This window comes from Plectrocnemia conspersa, unplaced genomic scaffold (assembly GCF_051122295.1).
Source record: "Plectrocnemia conspersa isolate PC_06_02 unplaced genomic scaffold, ASM5112229v1 ptg000012l, whole genome shotgun sequence".
Lineage (NCBI taxonomy): Eukaryota > Metazoa > Arthropoda > Insecta > Trichoptera > Polycentropodidae > Plectrocnemia > Plectrocnemia conspersa.
The window spans coordinates 3,504,951-3,529,475 of NW_028277176.1; the positions used below are offsets into that span (position 1 = coordinate 3,504,951).

Below are 24,525 nucleotides of genomic sequence, written 5' to 3' on the forward strand. Positions count from 1 at the left end.
TTAAAATTCAAGATAATTCAAGATAAAATTAAAAATACAAGATTTATACTCCCTTAAATCAGTATATAATAGTTGACAAAAAATACCTGAAACCAAACCGGGTACCCGGTTCCTTAATACAAATTATCCGAGAACCGGGTAATTAATTTGGGCGGGAATTTGGATGCACTAATTGAAACTAATAAAAGTCGACACTAGACCTTATCTCCAGTGGTTGCTACATCTTTAAACATTAAAAAAATATAGGTTCAGGTCCGACAGTATTTTTTTTGTCATATGATGCACGAGTGCACATTTGTCAAAAAAGTATTTTTGAAATGTTTGTATACAAACTTATATTAAACGACACAAAAAATACAATTTTTAACTTTTTTATTTAATCAATTTTATAAAAAAGTATTTTTATTTATATTTAACTAATATTTAAACTTATATTAAACGACATAAAAAATACAATTTTTAACTTTTTTGTTTAATCAATTTTATAAAAAAGTATTTTTATTTATATTTAACTAATATTTTTATGCGTTATTGTTTTTTTATTTATAAATAAATTGAGTTTCTTTAAACTAAGCTATGCTAAAATTCTTTGGGGGCTTTAATAGAATCAAAACCTATTTTTGTAAAATAATGTTAGGAAGCGTAAAAATTTTCTCTGTGAAGTAAGGTGGAAGTTTTTACATTGTATAGTACAACAAAAAAATATGTTTATTGTGTTTTGCACTTGCATCAAGATTTTAATTCTGCTGAAACTGTTGATCGAGCTCAGAATAAATATTTAGTATAATTTTTGTAGAAGCAGGAATTTCACTTATTTTAATATTTTTGCCACATTACTTAACTTAATCACACTCAATCAACGCCAGTTGTAGTCAAAATTACTTAATCACAGTGTAAGTTTCGTATTTATACAAGAAACCTTAATTTTGTTGAAGACCGGTATTTTCCTAAGGAAAAAAATAATCCGCTTCTCTGACTTCTAAGTATATTTTATCATGGGCTTTAAAACTACCGCATCGTAGGGCAAGTCATCATATTTTCCCTTCTTATTTCAAAAAAAAAATCACACAACTGACGACGGCTAACTTCACGAGAGTAAATAAAGTTTACAACCCAGAGACTTTGAAATCTTTGCTATTACACAAGCCTCATATTTTTTTTAATTGTTGCCACTTAGCTTGTGGCCAAATAAATCAGTTCCCCACAACATGGTATCTATCTAAAAAAAACATACAAAACTCAAAACTAATAGCTTAACATATTTAAAACAACCAAAGGTACGTCTTTTAAAATAAATGTAGAGATTTTCTAAAACTAACTACTCCAGCTCCACGCCCCTACTTCAAGACTTAATATTGAAGACACAAAAATACCTTCGCCCTAAACGCATTCGCGCCGCAATTCGCGCGCGAATTAAGCGTCGAAAAATGATTCGCTCCGGGTGACAGTAATAGGGTATGGCGTCGTCGCCAGGAATATAGTTTAATTTATTTTGATGACTACATTAGCAGAAGCAGCGACGCCCTTCGGCGGCCTGTGACGCTCGTTAGTCAGCGAGAACCGCTCATTTGTTTCCCTCGTTTCCTTGTCAGCGGCTTTAATGACTCGGCGAGAATGCGACACACTCGCGTGACAGTGCGGCCCATCACACTATGATGACACACAGAGCTGAGTTCGTCCTCCGAGGGACGACTGGGCCAACCGGCGCGCCTATATTGCAATTCGACGCCCCTCGCGTGTATTCTTTAATGGATTGTAATATTAGCTTTTAAATGTGATACTACAAATTTGAATTCTTTTCATTATATATATATATTAAAAAGTTTTAGCAGATCTATCAGAAGTTCATGACTGCTCTTGTAAGCTTGAGCCGACAAAAAACAACACAGAAACTCCGCCGTGAAAAACTGAATATTTTATATCTGACACAAATCAGAGAAAAGTAGAAATATTAGCTTATGCTTTTTCGCTTTAATTCAATAAAAAAGCCATCTAAAACCAAAGTAAATAGAATGATAAAAAAATAGAAGCATCTGCGTTAGATAAGGATTCAATTAACAAAATACGCTTACAGATATATTTAAATGGCATTAAGAACTTGAGAAATAAAAAAAGTCCTGGAATTGATAAATTATATACTATGTTAATAAAACACATTCCTGGAATTTGCATTCATTATTTAACAAACATCTTCAACGCCTGTCTATATTTTTGGTAATTATGAACTACTTTTAAATCACACAATTTCGATAAGTTATCGATTCATAAGTTAATCTACATTTAATTTATTTATGCGTTTAAAAAAATATTTGAGGTATAACATTATTACCAAACAGTTCGGACCTTAAAAATAACTCGACAATATATCAATTTGATAGTTTCACAGAGTAATATGTATATGTGCAAATTTTAATATGAAAAAAAGTACGGGTCTTTTAATGTTAGATATAGAAAAAGCATTCGACACAGTATGGCATGACGGTTTAATTCATAAATTATACAAATTCGAAACCCTTGACTATCTGCAACGCTCAATACGCTGATACACAAGAAGTAAGAGCTATGTTGTTGCACTAAATAATAAACACTCGATAACGCGTAAAATTCTAATTGGAGCTACTCAAGGAAGCTTTCTCGGGTCGTTTCATTTTATCTTGTATGGGAACCAATTGCGTGTTATTAATTTTTTGCTTAAATTGAATCTTGTCTTATTTTATTTTTTTATGTATTTAAATAAACATTTTATAAGAACAAGTTATAACTGTTGTATCATCACCATATATTAATCCTTATTATTTTTAAATAACAATGACATTAGTATATACATGGAAAAAGAAAGATTCAGGCAAACCACCCTGCGGGATTTTAGCTAGAAACACAGATTCACACAGTATCGAAAGTTTATTATTAAACAAAACATCACAGCTTTGACCTTTTAGATATAAGCGTATTATGTATTTATGAAAATCAGTGGCTTTATATTTAGATAGTTTATATGTTAAACTGTCATGCTTAACGACATCAAATGCTTATTCTATATCTAGTTTAAAAAATTCTGTATTTTTTTCATGTTAAAATTTAAAAAATGTTTAAATTTAGCTTGTTTAATTGATGAGTCGTTAAATGATTTGTAATTAATTATAGTATTAATATTTTTTTTAGACACGATAGAATTTTTTATATTTTTCATTGTAGCCTGAAAGGCAAGTGTCTAATGCGTTTCACTAGGGTTAATCTGTAGCAACTAGGTTAGTTTATTATTTAATCTATTTTCTGAATATTGAATTTGTTACATTAAAAATTTTCAATTATTAAAAAAAAATGAGCAAAATCACAACTGCTTACAAAGTGATTCTAAGCGGCCACTGAACTCAAGCTATGATAATAAAAACACCAATATCTTTAAAGTTTTACTGCTTATATGTATATACATATATATCTTGAAACATAACCTAAATCGTATTCAAAATCTGTGCCATTGAATTACATAAATTGAATTTTTAAGGTTTCCCTGTTAAAATTATTTATATTTTCGCATTGAAATGCCACATCGTTCTCCCCGGGGAATCCCTCGCGCTTCCGCGATATCCTTTCCAGATTTAGGATTTCTAAGGCCCGTAACTCAGTTGCGGGACACGGGGACGCAATTAGGTCCCGAATTAAAAATTAATCTCGTAATTTAGTTTTGGCTACAAACTAAACGGAAGCCCGAATTCCACGCGACGTGGGAATTAATTGTAAATTTATTCCCGCCCGACGCACTAGATATCCCGCTCCCACTTCCGCCCCGGGATGTTTTATGGAAATTCATTATGCAGAAACTGAGGGTGGGGGAAGTTAACAACTAAATAAGGACACAATAAATTCAGCCAGTTGCGAACAGACGGCGATTACACGCCAGACGACCCGCGACGGATTCCCAACTATGAATATGAAGGAAGACGCAAAGTTTCGAGACAGCTTTTTAGCTTCGAGCTTTTAAGTTTATCATAAATAAAACAGATTATCAAGAAATAAACCGTATTTATAATAAACTTTTTTTCTCAATTTACATTTTTTTGTAAATAATGGTGTACGTAAAAGGAGAAAATCAATTATAATAATATTAATTTCTGACGACAACGAGCGGCGGTACACAAGGGCTTCTATATAAAATAGTAGCTAAAGTAATATTTACAAAAAATAAACAAGCTATATAGTATCTAATAATATTTAACAGTTCCTAGACTTTTTCTGTCTCTTGCCTGCTTAGCTTAGCATCAGGTGCGTATATTCAGGGTGTGCTAGGTGTGCGGCGCACACCCGCAAATTCTTCTAAAATATAAGTTTAGAAATTTAGAAAACTTAGGGCGTAAAGCGACATCATTTTGCATACAGTAGTATTTCAAATTATAACATTTTAATATGCAGTGTATAGTATGCATTGGTATTTGTCATTCGCTCTGAACGTTTTTCGAGAATACGATTCTGTTTTGGATTCTCAGATATAATGACGAGCTCACTGCTCTCAACAGTTTTGCATTTTGTTTATGAAGGTAAAGTTTACGAACGGTTTATTGGCTTTACAGACGTTAGCTCTGATAAAACAGCCGATGACTTATTTTGCCACGTTGTAAATATAATTGAAGAATTTCAAATTCAAGAAAAATTAGTTGGACAGACTTATGATGGGGCGAGTGTAATGAGTGGGCATATTAATGGTTTGCAAGCCAAAGTACTCGAAGTTTATCCATTGGCCATTTTTACACACTGCTATGCTCATATGTTGAATTTAACATTACAACAAAGTCTTTCCAATATAAAAGTGTGCAATTCATTCTTTCAAACTTTAAATGGATTGTCTGCATTCTTTTCGAAATCTTCCAAGCGAATAAATGCTTTACAAGAGTTTGTAGCTAGAAGACTTCCTTCTGTTACACCTACAAGATGGAATTATACATCACGGTTAAGTAACACAGTGCAAAAATACAGAAATGAATTTACGGACTTTTTTCGAGACGTCGTGAAAAATTGTGAACTATGGGACCCCGACACTGTAATAAAAGCACGAGGTTTTCTTAGCTTTTTGGAAGATTTTGAAACAAGAAAACTTCTCCACATATTTTCAAACCTTTTTGGAAAAACTGATGTGTTATACAACATTTTACAATTTGAATCTTTTGACATATTATATTGTTGTAAAAAAGTTACCGAAATTTTGCAACAACTCAGACATGAACAGGAAAATAATTATGAAACATTATGGGATTCTTATGTAACGGAAGAAAATTATCCAAGACTGAGTAATGATTTGCTTGTTGAAGAAAAGCACGCGTTTAGCCAACTATTTAATACAATAGTTGATAATATATGTAAGCAAATTGAATACCGTTTTTCTTCAATGTCCAAATTGGAATATTTTCACCTTCTGGAGAAAGAAAAATATGAGCAATATAAAGAAAAAATTCCAAATGAATTACTTACCAAACTGCAACAATTCTATGGAGCATTATTTGATTATATAAGTTTAAAAAATGAGCTTGCTGTTCTTTATCATTTACCTAAATTTGCAGAGAAATCTGTTCATGAGCTTGTACAATTTATGAACACAAATAATCTTGAGTCAGGTTTTCAGGAAATAGATAAATTAGGCAAACTAATATTAACTCTTCCAAGCAGTACTGCTTCAGCAGAACGTTCATTTTCTGCTCTGAAACGAATTAATAATTGTTATCGAAGTACCCAAGGCCAAGAAAGGCTATGTGGCCTTAGCTTGATTTCAATAGAAAAAGGGATTCTTATGGATATTAAAAAGAAGAGCATTTTTTATGACAGCGTGATGAAAAAAATTATGATTAAAGAAAGAAGATTAGATTTTATATATAAATAATTATATTTTTATGTTTATTGGAAATTTGATATTTTTATATAATAATATTTTAGATTAGGTTTGATGTTTATTTATTTATTTATATATAGGAAAAAGCTGTAAGGCAGCTTAGGCATGCCAAAACCTCGGCTAATAAAAATGAAAAAATGTACGTTTTTTTCTATTTTTTTATAGCACACCCAATATTAACACCCACCGTACGCCACTGCTTAGCATTGGTGGATACATTTTTTTTTTTAATTATTATGTTAGTGCATTTAACTATGAAATGTTAAAGTAATCAATCAACTGTCTAATTAAGTAAGTTTGTTATTAATTTGTTGCTGTGAGATTTAGTATGTTCCCGATATTTATTATTTAATTTCTCAAAATGCTTTGTGATTGTGTCTATTTTAAGGTCATTATGTAACATCGAGTTGCGAACGTACCAAGGAGCATTCGACACGATTCTTAAAGAAATATTTTGCTGGGCTTGGAGTTTTTTCGGATATTTGCGAGCGTTGATTATGTATCCCCATACTGGAGATGCATATGAAATGGCAGGTCTTATTATCGATTTGTATATTAAGAGTTTATTTTTAATATTCAGTTTACTATTACGGCATAAAAAAGGATATAATTTAGCTCTGGTGGCTTTAATTTTGAGTATTAATTTGTCTGTATGGTTCTTCCATGAAAGTTTTGAATCGAGTGTGAGACCTAAGTATTTAGCCGTATTTTCCCAACTTAAATATTTTTTGTACATTTTCAATTTAGTAAGTTTATCGACAGCAAAGGCTTTCTTTCTCCTGCGAGAGAAAATTACTGCGACACTTTTTGATGGATTTGCAGTGACTAACCATTTGTCGAACCATTTTCCGATGATTTTAATCCTATTTTGAAGGTTATCTTTTTCCCGATGGGGATTTTTATAGGAGCAAAGAATTGCAGTGTCGTCTGCGAAGAGGGCAGTGATATTATTTCTATGAGGTTTATTTGGGAAGTCGCTTGTAAATAGTAGAGGAACCAAAATTGAAACCTGAGGGACGCCACCATATAGAGACCTGGGACTAGAAAGGTGATCATCAATTTTAATTCTATAAGATCTATTGTTTAAGAAAGAGTGTATTAATTTTACTAATGATGCAGGGAATTTAAGTTTAATTAATTTATATAATATGCCTGTATGCCAAACGGGGTCAAATGCTTTAGCAATGTCCAGGAAAACGGCTCCAGTAGACATTTTCTTATCGAAGCCCCTTTCGATATGTTTAACAACTCGATGTAGTTGGTCGGTGAAGGAATGTTTTAATCTAAATCCAAATTGTTCATCCGGTATTATTTTATTTTTAATAGTATGTTTAAGAATTTAATTTTGAATGATTTTTTCATAAATTTTGCTAGCGATAGGTCGATAACTACAGGGGAGTGTAGGATCCGTGCCCGAAACAAGCTATATATATTTTATTATATTTACCAAAACTGTTATTGCTTTTGCCACATGACAATTATTTAATTATATAAGTCTATGAATTTTTATTAAAAATGTCTATTGATACTAAATTATATTTCATGTACATAGTTATTTTATAAATAATAACATAACCAATTCCTAAACTAGTGGGTAATACTTCTATGTATTCAATATGTCTGATTGACATACTCAGTTGATACAGATTTACTCCATTGTAACGCATTAGGCTTACGCCTGTCAGGTTACAACGAAAGACTTAATAAATAAATAAATACTATGAGTAGTACTTAAAACACTTGTGTACCTATTAAAACATAATGTTCCAATCATAACTGAAAAATCTCAAGTAGTGATTGTTATTTACGTTTAATTCTGATCGATCATCACAGTATAGTTTTTCATAGATTTTTTAATAAATTTCAACTACTTTTTTGCATGTATTGATTATAAGCTGTAATAATATTTTATAAATAATAAAATAGGTGTTACTCATTCACCTAATTTGATTTAATCTCATACTAAAGTTATTGATTGTGTTTACATCGTTGTATCAAACGTTAAAATCTACAGTAAATACATAAATAAATAAAAGCATTTGTATTTTTTAAATTTACATAATAAATATTACCAATATTTATTAAGTAATTATGAAACCAATTAGCTAACAAAATTTTTCTAACCTTAATAGGCTATGTTACAATAAAACATACAAGTTGGCTTTGCTACTGCACTAGAGTCAAAAATGGGGTTTTCCTCGTATTTGAACCTTTATGTTTTTTTACAAATGAGATTTTCTTATATTTTCCTAATATCGTTGTGAATAATTTAAATTAAACTAAGTCGTGTAAATAAGGATCTAATATTGAGCTTTTTTAGCTCAGAGAATAGCATATATGTATAAAATAAAAATCACATTGCAGACTGATCTGATCATTTAGTTCTAATTAAGTAATGGTATAAGTCCAAATTTATAATATTAGGAACTATAAAAAAATATTATTTTTTTAATAAACCGTCTTTGAGTAATACGTCTGAGCTATAAAAATATTTTCTTATTCGAAATAATAAAATAAATATTATTTGACTAATAAAAATTATTTACTTAAGATATTATTACACGCACAATGAGAACATCTTTGATTATCGCCTGCTATAAAGCAAAAAAATCTTTCGTCCTGTCCTATCTTGATTTCTACAATAATTTCAAGAATAGATAGTTTGATTTTAAATCAGTTTCTATCGTGTGTTATTTATTTGTATAATAATATATGAATTTACTCTACGATGTTAGGGAAAAAACTATAGGAAAGCAAATTATGAACAAACTTATGAACATATAACTTTCAGAATATATTTAATAAAAATATAAACGAATTAAAATGACACAAATAATATATTAAATTATCGTTTATACGCACTAAAAAACAAGTATAAAAAAATTATTGTAACAGTTTAATATAATTACTATGAATAGTATAATAGTTTTATTAAAAATACATTTTGTGTTTGAGTAAGCAATATGTATTTTTTTTATTGCAAGATTTATGACAAGCTTTATAAAATTTATAATGTATTAATAGAATTGTAAATTTGCTAATTCATTCGACGCTTTTTGCTACAATTTACGTTCTAAACGAAAGAGAGTCCCAAGAGATAAAAGCATTTGGTTACGAAGGGTCAAATTTCGTGTTAGCTATTATTAAGCTCAGATTAAAATTCATGCAAAATTAAATTTAAACGAAACAATGTATCGAACAATTATATATTCTCCAACGTTCAAAATTGCACTTGAGTGAGCTTTATTTTAAGGATTGGATAAATAATTTAAATTTATTCTACAAGGATATAATTTCAATCGTTAAAATTAGTTTCTTGTTAAATGCTGACTTTTATTAACAAAATAGGTAATTTAAATTTATGTAATATTATATAATATTTATATGTTGTATGATATTAACGAATCAATTATATTATATAAATCAACAACTTTATTAATTTTACATTTTCTAAAAATTAAACAAGATTATTTTTATAATCATTGACAATATGTTGTTAAAAATTCACTGTAATAAAAAAAATATATAAATGATTCATTAATATTAAGCTGCCACTGAACACTTAAAATAAGTTTAATTTGCTTGATTTTATATTTCTTTATTATATGCATATTTTTTCATACACGTTTCTCAGACAGTCGATAATCGAAATTTTCCAAATCATTTTATGTGTCACCGAAGAAATTGGATTTTAACGCGGACCCGTTAAAACTTTCTTTACACGCGAGATGAGATCTCTTATTCAGCGAGTGAATGAAAAAGATATGAGTTCTGCGAAACTTTTGCCTGCTCTCTCTAAAGTCGAATATTTCTCCGAGCTCGCCTACAATTTAAGTTTCTTAATAAATACGACAGTTCAAATTTCCAAAAAAAATACGAAAAAAAAACGCTTTATTGCCGGTGATCTCTGAAATGGGCCTAGTAACTTAACTAAACTTTGGCACGAACGGCGCTCAACTGTCGTTATAACGAGTGAAGGTGTGTTCGCTCAAGTGAACAGGTAAAACGAAATTTTCGTTAGAGGATAGAGCATCACAATACATTTTAGTTATTACTGTAATAAATTCTTAGATTAAATAATGGAGCCGTTAATATCACAGTCAGACAATTTAGTACCTTTTTTGCCACAAAGATATATTAAATATAATGTATATATAAACTTATACATCGTTGGAGTTTCGTTACAACTTTAATTTTTTTAGATATCATCATTTGTATTTTTTTTAAACAAATTTATAAAACCCATGTTTAAGCGCTTGAAAAAGTATTAATTATATTATATTGTCATTGAAACCTTATTTAACAGTTGCGAAACGTTTATTTGCTGTTCAAACCCAAACTTAACCTAAGCGATTGAATCAACCCCAACTTAACTTAAAGAAAGTTTTAATGATAAATTAACAACCGTATTACCAATATAATCGACATTAATAAAAATAACATTTTTCTAAAAAACGTTTCAAAAAAATGGTAAAATGACTGTGATTTGTGTTATTTTTAGCAAAACCGCTAACGACAATAAAATATAATTTTGGGAATTTTTTTTATTTAATTGAAATTTTATATTGAAAATACAAATAAAACAAGTATACTAAATTATATTTGTTGACACTTTTTTTGTAAAAAAGATTATTGTTTTTTTATAAAAAACATTTTTTTGGAATATTTAAAGTAAGTGTTTACTTTAAATAATGTTCTGCTTTAAACAATCTGAACCACTTAAATAAATAAATCTAGAATACATTCGCATTTAGTACTACTTTAACTAGTTAAACTATAATATTTAATTAACGCAGTGTTCAGATTATAACATGCGCCCAGACTATTGCTACCAATAATATCTAAAGTATTTGAAAAACTCCTGTTAAAAAGTTTGAAACCCATAATAAGCAAGAAAAAATCATTTAAAAATAAACTGCTGATGACTAGGTCAGAACTGACGGTTACATAATTTATAAAAAAATCATAATTGATACACATTTTCAAAAGTATATTTTTATTTTACTCTGATCCTCAAACAACCAAACAAAGTTATTTTTTCAATCTAGTATCTATGAAGCTGTCTCAAATTTCTAGAATCACTGGGCATTACTTCACATTGGAAAGCAATTCCGCCCAAAATCGAACCCCCCCCCCCTCCTCCTATACCGTCCAAGTACAAAATAAAAAGTTTCGAAATCGCCGCCTCAGTTCTATAGAATAAAAATTTATATCGGCAATATCAAACGTGGAAGAGATGTACATTAGGCGTCGCCGTATCCGCGTAACGACGCCGTTACGAGATAACCTCGTTACGCGCCGCTTTATCCACCAGGGGTGGTATCGAACTTGGAATAATTGCCAGCGACGTCCATTAGCCTTTCTCCATCCAAATATGTATGTGTATGTATAATATGCACCCGAAATTCGCGGTCATTGTTGTCCTGAACCGGCTTTTATTTGGCGAAAATTCGGAAAATTTCCGAGAAACGCCGCTAGGGGCTTGCTTCATTACGGTCGGATTGTTGCCGAATAAACAATATGGCACGTGATGAATTGATTACGTTATGAAAACAATGAGTTGTGTGTATAGGTTATAAAAATATTTACCGATCTATGATACTGAAAATCTCTGTTTGTTCAATATACAGCTTCTTTGATCTGAATTTGTGAAACTAAAATACTTTACCTTGTTACATAAAGTAGAAATGAAAAAATATGTGTAGCTTAGAAAAAGCTTTAATAATTATCATTGCAGTTTTAAAGTATTGTAAAATAAAAACACATTCCTTTCGCTCGCTCGCGTGTTAAGTGACGAGAGCGAGTGAGAGATAAGGGCGTACGTTACATGCGTTCCGCACGACTACTTCTTCTCACTCGCTCTCGTCACTTAACACGCGAGAGAGCGGGAGGAAATGTATCTCACCGTACGCGCTTGCTAATAATAAATACTGGCCTCAACTGCATGGCGACAGGTGACACAAATACAGTAACTGCTTTTTTAATCTAGTGTTAATAAAAATCTGTATAATGATTTTTATTTTTATTATTTATTATAAACAGGTCATCTAATGAATAAACCTAAAAGTTTATAAATATACTACTAAAGATTAAAAACCAAGTATTTGGCGACAATATCCATAATCACCTGGATGAGAAGCAGTAGCTTCTGTGATATTCGCTGGTCTAAATTTCAGTTAAGTTCATAATACAAACTAACCTAAGTCAACTTTCGGGGGAAAATAAGCAGATTGTTCCATAGTTCATCTGAATTTAGATGTTCTAAAAATAATATAACTATCCTTTTCATGTAAGGATGTTAATCAAAGTATATTTAAACCGAAATTTGATCAATAGGAGAGCGCAAAAACAATTATCACTTCTCAGAAGTCAAAAATTCACGTCAAATGCAATAAAATCGTGTCGGCGCCGTTGCAGTGGGAACGCTCGGTAACGAGCGTTCCCACTGCAACGGCGCGACACGATTTTATTGCTTTTGACGTGGATTTTTGACTTCTGAGTAGTGATAATTGTTTTTTGCGCTCTCCTTTTGGCAAAATTTGGTTTATATGTGCTTCATTTGATTGGTATCATCAGTTATTATCTATATTGTTGTGATAAGTCCTAATATGAACGCTAGATAACAAAGCATTTCTACTGCAAAGCCACTATTTTATTGCTTTTGCCGTTAATCCTTAAACATAATCATAAAATTCATGTCATTTAATGAAATACTATAAATCATAATCTAATGAAAATATTAAAAAAAGACCACTGATTAAAAGTTGTATGTCAATAAAAAAGTCTAAGGAGAAGTGATTTTTGGATGCTTGCGTTCCCGTATTTATATATATGTTTTTTTTTTGTGAATGACTAAAGAGTGGCGAATTTCTTTTTAAACAAATTGCCGCTAGATTCTAAAGCAGATTAAAAACGACCGTTTTGATATTTTTTCGAAAGCGACAGATATTTTACATTTATCACATACTTTGCAGTTAAAGCTGTTTAAAAATTTTCCACAGTGGTTTACCATTTTTATAAAAATACCTATTTTTAATAGACGGTTAGAAAACCAAACTAATATATTTGATGGATTATAGCATGGATTTAAATTTATATTTTTTCATAAAAGTTATTTTAAATTTAATCTAAATTGCAATGAGTTTTAACTGGGTAAACACAATTAATAACTATGAATTAATTTATGAGACACTAGATTAAAATCAAAGTATGTAAATGAGAAACATATATTTAATTATTTATAAATTATTATTACAGCTGCTAATCAATATCTCGATTTTATTTTTAAAATTCACCACAATATTTTTTGTGAGATTTGAAAAATCATTCGATTAAAAATATAATATAAATTAGCAAATCTGACTACCTAGAAAAAACAGAAATTAAAAATTTAGGGTCTATATATTATTCAAACCCAAGTCTTTTAGGTATTAGTCACCGACTTATACAGCTCGTCTAACCAGCTGTTTATTATTATATTAGGTCATCATACGTGTGGGTACAATTGTCAAATTTTGAATAAATCTAAATCTATTTATACGCTACTTTCACTATCCTAAACACGTGTACTGTTCTTATTAGTTTAGGATTTGCCCAAATTGTCTAAATCGCACACGTTGCCATGAACGCATACATCATGACGTAGTATATCTGTTACTTTTCAGCGTGTTTTCTGTGTAAACAGTTTAAAACTTTAACCCAGCCTGAACCGTTTCAATATGCACAATCACCGAGAGTCCTGAAAGGGTTTAAAATCGCCTCTGCAAAAAAAGGGTCGCTCACGGGGTGGCGATAAAAGTGAAAGTTGGCCGTGTCTGCCGCATTGCCGTTTGGGCATAATTGTTTTTCGCTCTCTCCCCTTTGTGTGTGCCTGCGAGGGTTTTGAAACACTCTGGAAAGCGATATTTTTTTAAATCATTGCCACTGGAAATTTGCATTTCGGGGTCGCGGATTTTTTTTATAGAAGAAAATTCGTCTTCTCTGAGGGCTTTTGTGCCGAAAGGGTCCGTCGCGGTTTCAATGTTGAAAACTATTCATAAAACGAGGGTTCAAACGTTCAACGTGAAAGTTTGCATTATTTTTTGTGGTAGACTATGCTAATATTATATTTTAACATGTGCGGTTATACGCTTTGTAAATTTTATATAGATAAATATTAATTATAGTTTCACGAGAAATATAAATATTACAGATGTACATATTTACAATTATGTACCGAAATAAAAGTTTCAAATTCAATAAAAGATATACTACATTAAATTTATGTTGTATGTATAAACACGTGTATATATATATATATGAGTAATATTATAAACGTGTATATAATATTACTCATATATATATATACACGTATAATGTGAAGTAGTGCAAACAGCAAAAATATTATGCTCTTTCAAAAAGCTTAAAAAAAGTTTAAAATCATGTGAGTCATCAAGACGTAGATACTGATAAAAAAATGACCTTGCTATACAAATACATTTTATTTATTTATTTTTTTATTAAAATTATAACCATCGTGACCTGACAGGCAAACCTAATGCGTCACGATAGTCAAAAGTACTAATACATCATAATACATACAAATATAAACAAGACAAAACAACAGACACAAATCACCTCAACAGGTGTGCATTGTCCCATACGAACTGAACCAAAACTCCATATGTGCAAGAGAAAATGTCAATATTACTATGGACAGAATTGAGCAGATAAATAGCCTTGGCCAGAGAAGAGTTGGCAAGTGCTCCAGTTCTACACTTAACAGGCAAGAATAATGGACGCGACCGAGAACTATAACCACCTTCAGGAGCCCACACTTGAAGCTGCTCGAGCACTGAAGGATTGTCTACGATGCCCTTGAGCAATTTCCAGAAGTGTTTAATTACATAAACACTTCTGCAAGTCGACAAAGAAACGTATCCCAAGGCTCCCAAAATAAAAGCACTGGGAAACAAGAACGGATAATACCCGTATTCCTTCAAGTATAAATATCGAAGAAATTTACGTTGTACTTTTTCCAGCTTCAATTCATTACATTGATTCATTACGCCTGGGATCCAAATGATGGAGCTAGTTTCTAGTATGCTGCGGACTAGAGTATCATAAAGAGTGCGCAATACTAAAGTATTCCTGAAGTAACGCGCATTTCTCAAGATAAAACCGAGCATTTTTAAGGATTTGCTATGAGTCTCTGCAATGTGCTGGCTAAATTTCCAACGTTCTTCGAAAGTCACTCCTAAATCCTTAGTTGAAGAAAACCTTTCCAGAAAATATCCGCCTAGATAGTATGAATATTTTTCTGGCGTTAATGACCTTGAAAATTAAATTGTGTGACATTTCTTTACACTGAAAGGCAATTGGTTATAGCAAGCTCATTTCCATATAGAGTTGAGATCCTCCTGTAGGTCGAGGGAATCAGAAATCGAATGCATTTTCTTGTAAATTTTCAAGTCATCTGCATATAATAAAAAATCTGAATGCTCTATTGCTGTTTCTATGTTATTAATGAACAATAAAAACAACAATGGACCCAAATTGGGTCCTTGAGGTACTCCAGTAGGGGTCTTATATCGTTCTGAAAAGGAGTTATTATACTTGACGAATTGATATCTATTGGTCAAGTAATTTCAGAATAGATTTATGAGATCTTCAGAAAACCCGAAATTAGATAACTTTTTTACAAGTAAAGCATGGTTAACTTTATCAAATGCTTTTTCAAAATCTGTGTATACGACGTCCACTTGTACACCAGAGTCCAATGATTTTGAAACATAGTTAGACAAAACCATTAGATTAGTGACAGTGGATCGAGATTTACGGAAACCATGTTGTTGGTCGAGAAGCATACACCTGCAATGATTAAAAATGTATTTATGCAAAACAATTTCAAATAATTTTGTAGGTGATGAGATCAAAGCTATTGGCTTGTAATTGTCAATCTGAGATTTGGAACCCTTTTTATGAATCATAGTGACTTTTGAACATTTCCACAATTCTGTAAAACAAGAGGATCTCAAAATTAAATTAAATATAAATTTTAGAGGCTGTAAAATAACAGACTTGCATCCTTTCAGAATGTAGTCTGGAATAAAATCTGGTCCCGAGGTAAAAATGGACTTTAGTCTGCTAAATCCATATTCCATATCAACCAAACTAAAGATTTTGATTGATAACAAAGATGACCATGAACGATGAGTCTCATCGTAATTAGAATTAAACTCTAAATATGACCCATCATTATGGTATACGGTTTGAAAATACCTAGCAAATCCATCTGCAATCTCTTCAGAACCTTCAAAATTGATGTTCCAACTCATCGATGACAGTAAGGATTGGCCATCGCGTTTTGAGTTAACGAATTTCCAAAATTTTTTCGGATCTAAAATTATCGACTTTTCAGTCTCCAATATAGTTTCGATGGCAATCGCAAATCATCAATTTTGCACGCGATCGCAGAGTACGAAATTCTTCATAGATGAGAGAATTTCGTGTTTGTTTCCAGTTTATATGTATGACATGTTTCTTTCTAAGAATTGTAATTACCTCATTCGAGAACCATATTGGATAAATTCTATTAGTCGTTGGATACCTTCTGGAAAAACATTCATCAAAAATACCATAAATTAATTTATAAAAAACATCAAGAGCAGAACTAACATCAATTTAAAATTTTTAAAACATTTAAAATTAAATAATAAATTAGCTGTGGGTAATAATAACTTAATTATTATTACATATTTTATTGATATTTTGAGCATGATCAGCATTCATAGTCTTAATAAAAACAGCGTCGTAAATTAAAATAAACGACTTTTAATAGCAGGTTTAATGATAATGACATCAAAACAAATACCAAATACCTGAGTTATACCCAAGTATAATTGATATCTAAAGCCTCTAGAGATTTTTTTAATGCGAATTTCAATTCTGACGCATCTTATTGCTTTTTGGGCATTTGGAACTGGCGCTCTCCTCTTTGCCATTACCAGTATGTGATCCAAGTCCACATCTTCGCCTTTGAAACTTATTTTATCCGGTTAATATGAGCAATATCTGGACGATATTAAAAGACGGTCTATTTAATTATACGTTTAAAAACAAAGAGCATAAAAATGTTTGTGAAACTATAACATTCGAAGCAGAGATGAGTAAAAAAATATTGAAGTAGCTTAATTTTACTATAAGCTATGAATTTGAATTTTTAACAATTAAAAAATAAATAAGGATGTTATTAAAAATATAAAGAAATATCAGATTATAAATAAATCCATACAATATATTAGACCTAGTTTTAATAAATTTAATTTGTACGTAAAATGAATTCCTAAAAAACAAACATTTTTTTCTATAGAGCTTTTTGTTGCTCTGAATCCATTGTGATCTTTCAAACTGCGCCCCAGCACATACAAAATTAACGACATGCGTATGTACATTTTTTCAGCATAACCCTTTTTTTCTACCTAGTCGTTCATACATCATGTGTCGCAAGTTATCGGTATATAGCATCGTCGGCACATTCAAAATTCACCCCGTTCTGAAACTTGAACACGCGGCGATGAATACAACGTGACAACCCCTTTTTCGCTTCTTTCGCCCCCGAAAAAAATAATTTACCACCACGCAAATTACTTGCCAAACTTGCAAAATACCCCTTCGATACAACCGTGACGAGGAAATTAAATTCGCGCGCGATATCCGATATCCTGCGGGTGTCATATAATATCCGACTACAAATAAACATCAATTGGATGAAAGGGACTTTCCGAAATTTCGGGTCAATGTGTGTACATATATGTGTTGAGGAAAAATAAATAACAACCAGCGAAAAAGCTCATTCGAAATTGGTACTACAATGGAAGCGAAAGGGAGGGTTTGATAATAATTTGGGCAAATTAAAATATTCAGTGCTTTACAATAAAATCATGACACTCACCATCTGTTACAAGGGTCCGCGGCTTGTAATTCATATCTGAAAATTAAACATTTAATTAATACGTTTGAAATATATATATTATGTAATACAGTTATGTGTAAGTGTAATTATCGCAAAAGTAACGGATGTACGCACGTTAACGATATGCTTAAAAATAAAAAATCATTAAATATAACGCTAAAGTTTTTGTGTCATTTAATATATTTAATATTACATATGTAAATTTAGTCGTAAAATAATATATATTTAATTAAAATTTATTTGACAGTTTATAGATATGCACATAAGTGTATATTTTTATTCATAATCCATTTCAGAATTTAAAGAGGATGGTAGCTTAAATACCAAGATACAAGTTCTCTTAGAAATAGATAGTTTTAGTGGTTTCCGGTAGCCTTCTGCACTGATGTTATTAAAGTATGTGGAAACAAAATTTAACGATTAAGTATTTAAAAACAACTATTGTACACATTATCAAATATTTGTCTGATAATTAAAATAAAGTTATAATAAATCATAAATATGTGTAGTTAAAATTGTATCGTTGGAAGCGAAAACACTTTTATTTACCAGTGCAAAAATATTAATATAAAACAAAATAACGATGTAATTTATTTACTGTACTATTTTCAGCCTTAAACAAATAGAAATCTATAATATTTTTTTATAAATCTATACAATATGAAAAACTATTTTTTGAGAATATTTGGCATATGCATATCTTAATTTAAAACCATGAGTTTTGTATCACACTTTAGCTAGTGATACGTAAATATTATATAACCTATTATAATAATCTGTATGTTATTACAAACACAGTAAGCAAACCCGTTTGTGGGGTTCTCGTAAATTTGTTTTAAATTGTGTTTATATACTTTATAAAAAGATCTTCTAGAATTGATATTGAATTGTATGTAATTAAGGCATATTTGCTTGAAGTATTGAAGAATATATACTATAAACCCTTTAATGAGTATCGCCGTACATGTACGGTGGTCAATCTTTCACTGTTTTTAAGTACCCCAGATGCTTATATATTTGCAAATTTGAAACTTAAGATAAAATAAATTAAAAACATAATAATTATATAATATTTTTTAATTTGAATAAGTGTACTTAAATAGTTTCTATAGAAAATAATACTAATAAATCAACATAGAAAATATATATTATTAATTTTATAAAAATCTGTATTGATACAAAAAAATCTACAAAAACTGAATAATATATAATATATATGGTAAATAAATTAACAAAATTTAATAATAAAAAAGTAAAATATACTATTACAAAAAATCAAAGCAATAAAACTTTGAGAATCACTAAGTCCCATCCCTTAAAATTCACTGCAAATGCAATATAAAATAATAATAAATAATTAACAACAAAAATAACTATGTAAAAATATGTAAAATTAACTCACTCCCAGGTGTGTACTAACAAATTAACAAATCTGTATAAATGAACTCACTACTCAAAGGGTTAATGCATATTTGCTTTATGATTTAAAGAATATATACTTCAAAAACAAACTGTACAAAATTGCTTTAAAAAAATCTTTTGCGATAAATTATTTTAGAATGAACAACGTTCAGAAAAATCAGTTTTTGATAGCCTATTAATGATACAGATTTTTTTATAAAAATAATTATATAAAGTCACCTATTTTGGTGTTAGCATTACAATATCTAGCTCTCAGTAAAAATAAAATAATATGATATTAAATTTTACTCGTATCATGGTTTATTTAAAAAAAATCTAAATTAAATATTTTAGAATTTTTTTCTTTTCGCATAGAGCAGTTTGATCTAGTGTTTTTTTTTAATGCAAAACTATGATTTGTCATCTTTCAAAAAAATAAGGCTTTTAAAGAATTCTTATGAAATGATTTTTTTGTAAAAATAAAATTTATATGAATATTTTTAAACGGCTAAAAATGGTAAATCAAGAGCAGGTAGTTAAAAAAGGGACAAGGATTTCTGATCTTTAAATTTTATGACCGATACTTTCTGCTTAAAAAAATTAACTTCTTTGATAGTTTCCGTTTAAAAAATAAATTAAGAAGGATCAATGACTTAAAAATAAATAAATGTGTTAATGTTGACGCTGTAAATCGTAAAATAAGTTCAAAAATATGTAATGGAATGTGACCTTTAACTAAACATGCAATAATTATTTTAGTTAAAACCATGATGATATCTCAAATAATAATATTTTAATTATTAACTAGAATATAAAATTAATGCATTAAAATTAACCCATATTATTTTTTTTAATTATTAAAAATAATAGGTATATTAAAAATATATATAATACTTTAATATAATAATATACACCGTATATCACATTTATTTTTTTATATGTCCAGTTCTGCAGAAAACAATGATTAATATGAAACACTAAATGCACTTAATCAAGCTATTCCTTAATAAAATATAAAAATAACAAACAACTTAAAACCCACAATTGAGTAAAATACATAAGGTATATCTGATGATGATGAATCTATCTACCATTTATTTTTTATAAAATTAACTACCAACCAAAATTTTCTATCAATAAATTACTTAAGATTTCAATAAAGTATTCTTCACCTTATTACATATATATTTTTATTTATGATTGAATTAGTTTAACACATTGAATACTGGGCATTTTGCTACTTTTTGACTTTTTGACTTTTTGATACTTAAAATCCTCTTATATTAGCAAATGTCCTACATCACTGTCAACTACATTATATTATTAAGGTACATTAAATTATTTAGAAAGCTATGTTTATATAACAATAGTTTTACGGCTACATAATATGTAAACTAGAGCTTATATATTATTTAAAAAAAAACTACGTTTCTACCTGCTGCTGACATAATTATATATTCTCTGTACACCCAAAAAAGTTAATGCCTTCTTAGCACCATCTTACGCGTCGCGTCAATTAGATTAAATTAGTTAATAAAATCTGGAAAATATATTTTTGGCATACATTGCAAGTGTGATATAAAATTTTCTATTAATTTTATATTTAAGAAGTACATAATACTGCAAAAATGAATTATTTTCTAGATTCTGAGAAATAATAATAATAATGGATCAATTGCCAAATATCTTAAATAATACTTAATATGTGGAAGCTGTACAATACATTTTTTTAAATAATTGCTCATATTCATACAGGATTAGACCGAAACTTTTTTTTTAAATATATGCAGCTTTCCCAAAAAAGCGCATTTACTGTCGAAGCACTATAGAAAATATTCAAAAGCTTATTATATATTCCATCCGCTCTGGCTTGCAAGCGGAAAATTTTCAAATGTGACACGAACAGTCTGGCTGGTTGCGGAAAACTTTCCACTGACCGCCACAATTTTCCTTCGAGCGGTTGACATGGAAATGTAAATAAGGGACGGTCGCCATTTCTGTGTCTGTGTGTGTCGAAGCGAGTAACTTTCGATGCCAAAAAGGGATACTTTAAGTTGTGCTTATATCGGCTTGCGATCAGCATCAGCTTGCGGCTTTTGATCCGCTTGCCTACGCCGATTTCTGACCGAGCAGAGGTCAGATCTAAGCTGGCCGACGGATGACCTTTAGCAAAGTAATGAATTGACAAAACGACGAAACGAAACGGGGTTAAATAACGAAGTTTATTATCGCGTGCCAAACTAAAGTGCTAGCTTCGTATCACACATATCACAAAACAAATATTATTATGCCCGCCAAACTTCAGATATATAATTAAACTATTGCATTCATACAAAAAGCGATAAGATAGAATTTATTTTAAGAAAAGTCATAATATCATACGAACTGACAACGATCATTTAAATAAAATCAAGTCAAGAAGCAAGCCAAACTCTGTCAATGGCTTTTTCAAAATCCATAAAGATTGGTGAGCTTATATTCAATTGAACTTCCATATCAATGGATTAAGTTACCATCGTCATAAAGGATAAAATATTAGTGATCTTGAATCGTATGAAACTAATCGTATTTATTTAAACAAGTAGGTACATAAAAGCTTATCTATGTAATTTAAATATAATTTTTGTGACATCAATGCAAAAAAAATATCAAGAGCATTTTTACCTGTCCTTGTATTAGTATTTTTAATATCTAAACGATTTTTTAATGCCCTTAACAAGTAATAATCAAAAGAAGCAAAGTCTGGAGAGTACAATGGGTGCATAAAAACACACAAATTATTTTAGCTTGTGTTGAGTCATCATCGGCAAATACTATCTCTTTTCTGTCTAAGGTTGCACTTTTTTAAAAGCAGTGCTTAATTTTATTTATTGATCACATTTAAGTTTAGCTATTATTTTTTTTTATTACGTTGCAAAAGTTTGTAATACATAATATCTTTGTACTTCCACCATACCAATCGATGCAAAAAAAGCTTGTGCTTTTATCTTACACTCAAATCAACATATTTTGAAACACAGTTTAATTAATTGATGGTTGACAATTAGTCAAATCTTCAAAATTAAAATGTACAACAGTTAAGAGGTTGACTCCCATCATAAATGTAATCTCCCTGATATTTTTAAGTTAAGCAATGGAAATTATAACCTTCAACTTGTCATTTCCAGGTTTCGAAGGTCGCCAGGTATATATTTTATTCACTAAAAAAAATCTTTAAAATGATTTTTTTCTATAATTGCGCCATTATGATAGTAAATTATCTCGATATATTTTTTTATACATATATTGACGTAGAATTTCCGTGAAATCCGAAACAAAATCGATGAGTTCGATATTGTCGTAGTTACTGAAACTCACATTAACGTTTACATACGAAACTTTACCTGTCTCCGGAGGGACCAATTCTCAAGGCCAGGTGGAGGTGTCGCGATATTTGTTAAGTAATATATAATATTAGGCACGCGCGTATTAACCGTCGCGATACAAATTAAAAATAAAAATAAAATAATATTGATTGTCGCCGGAGACGAGTTGTTTCAGAGCGATCTCGATGCTATGTTTAGACTTGAGAAATCAGTTATAATAACTGGAGGCTTAAATGCCAGCCACTTGCATTAAAACTGCTCTGACTTGAATCGATGTGGGACAACAGTTTTTAACTACGTAAATAATACCGAAACAGTAGTATACTTTCAGAAATCACCAATGTGTCAGCCGACAAAAGTCAAGACAATCTCTGAGATCTCATTAGATTATGCAAAAACCAATTGGAAAGGTTTTTTAAATAATATTGAAGGACGCATTCCTTAAATGCGCGAAAACTATGAAATTTCAGATAATAAAATAACAGACGAAGATATTAATAATATCCTTTTATCCGTAATTGTTCAAAAATTAGTGTAATTTATTAAATTTTAAAAATTAAAAAACTGCAATTAAAAACATTAATAAATAAATTAACCCATATTATTTGCGTTAAAATTAAAAAATAAAAACGATAATTGAACGCTTTAACTTCAAAAATTGCACTCCGCGGATATTTTTTTGGAAAGCAATAAAATTGATTAAAAATTCACAAGTTCCTATATTAAAAATCGGAAACTTCGTGGCTAATACTAATTAAGAAAAAGCGGATATGTTGGCGAGCACATTTTCCACAACATAACGCAACCTCAGCCACACATACACACACGGAAAGAATTTAAAAAAATTAAAAATATAATTTTAGATACAAATTCAATCGAAAAGTTAAAATTTTTAAATACTGTCAAGCAGCTCAAAAACTAAAAAAAACCAGGACTTGATAGATTATATACCATTATCATTAAACAGCTCCCACTTTTATTTCATATTGAACATTTTTAGTGCGTGCCCATCTCTTGGGTACTGCTCTGCAATTTGAAAAACCACAAAAATTCATCTAATCAAAAAACCAGGAAAAGACACGACTATTCCAATTAATTATCGCCCGATAAGTTTCCTTTCATCAATTAGTAAAAAACTTGAAAAAATAATACTGATAAGTCTCAAAGAATCACTCAATACAAAACTAGTAAATAAACAGTTTGGTTTCTGCGGAAAGCACTCAATCATTCACCAACTAAATAGATCTGGCAACTACAATATAAAAAAGCACAGGCCAAATAATGGTAGACGTGGAAAATGCGTTCAATACTATGTGGCAAGTATGAATCCCCTGACTATGTTTTTCACATTATCCGTTAATACATGAAAGCTATGTTATTTCACTACACAAAATATCGTCTCTACGTAAAATACCATCTGGAGTACCCCAATGAATTTTGCTCGGACCGTTTCTATTCATACTGTACACAAATTACATTCCAATACTCAAAAACACACACCTATTCATGTATAATACAGCCATAATAATCCCACGGTCTTCAACAAACTTCAACTAAATCACAAAAATCTCTGAAAAACTTACTTAAATACTTACTTCCAAAAATGGAAAATTAAAATCAACGAAAACAAAACCGAACCCATTATTTATACGACCCGCCGACAACCTTTACCCCAACTTCTCAAAAGTGAGGAAAGCGCTTTCATAGAATGGAGAAATAGCGTTAAATACCTGGGCATTCACCTGAACTCCAAGCTATTTAGCAAATACGTAAAAGAACTTTGAGCAAAAGGGCTAACCGCTATCGTTGCTCTTTGACCAATATTTAATAGAAAACGCGTCCTAACAAACAAAAATATAATTCTTTTTTATAAACAGTTAATTAGACCGATTTTAACACATGCTTTCCAAATATGTAGCAACACAAGT

General features: G+C 30.0%; 1 protein-coding gene across 2 annotated transcripts in view; it reads right to left on the bottom strand.

The window, feature by feature from the left end:
* The window catches only part of LOC148227970 (agrin-like), a 196,439-nt gene that overhangs the window by 134,597 nt on the left and 37,317 nt on the right, over positions 1–24,525 (bottom strand). For both annotated transcript variants that reach the window (XM_088200001.1, XM_088200002.1), the window contains exon 3: positions 17,811–17,846. In XM_088200001.1, the coding sequence (XP_088056127.1) occupies positions 17,811–17,846 (36 nt within the window). The remainder of the gene's footprint in view (positions 1–17,810; positions 17,847–24,525) is intronic.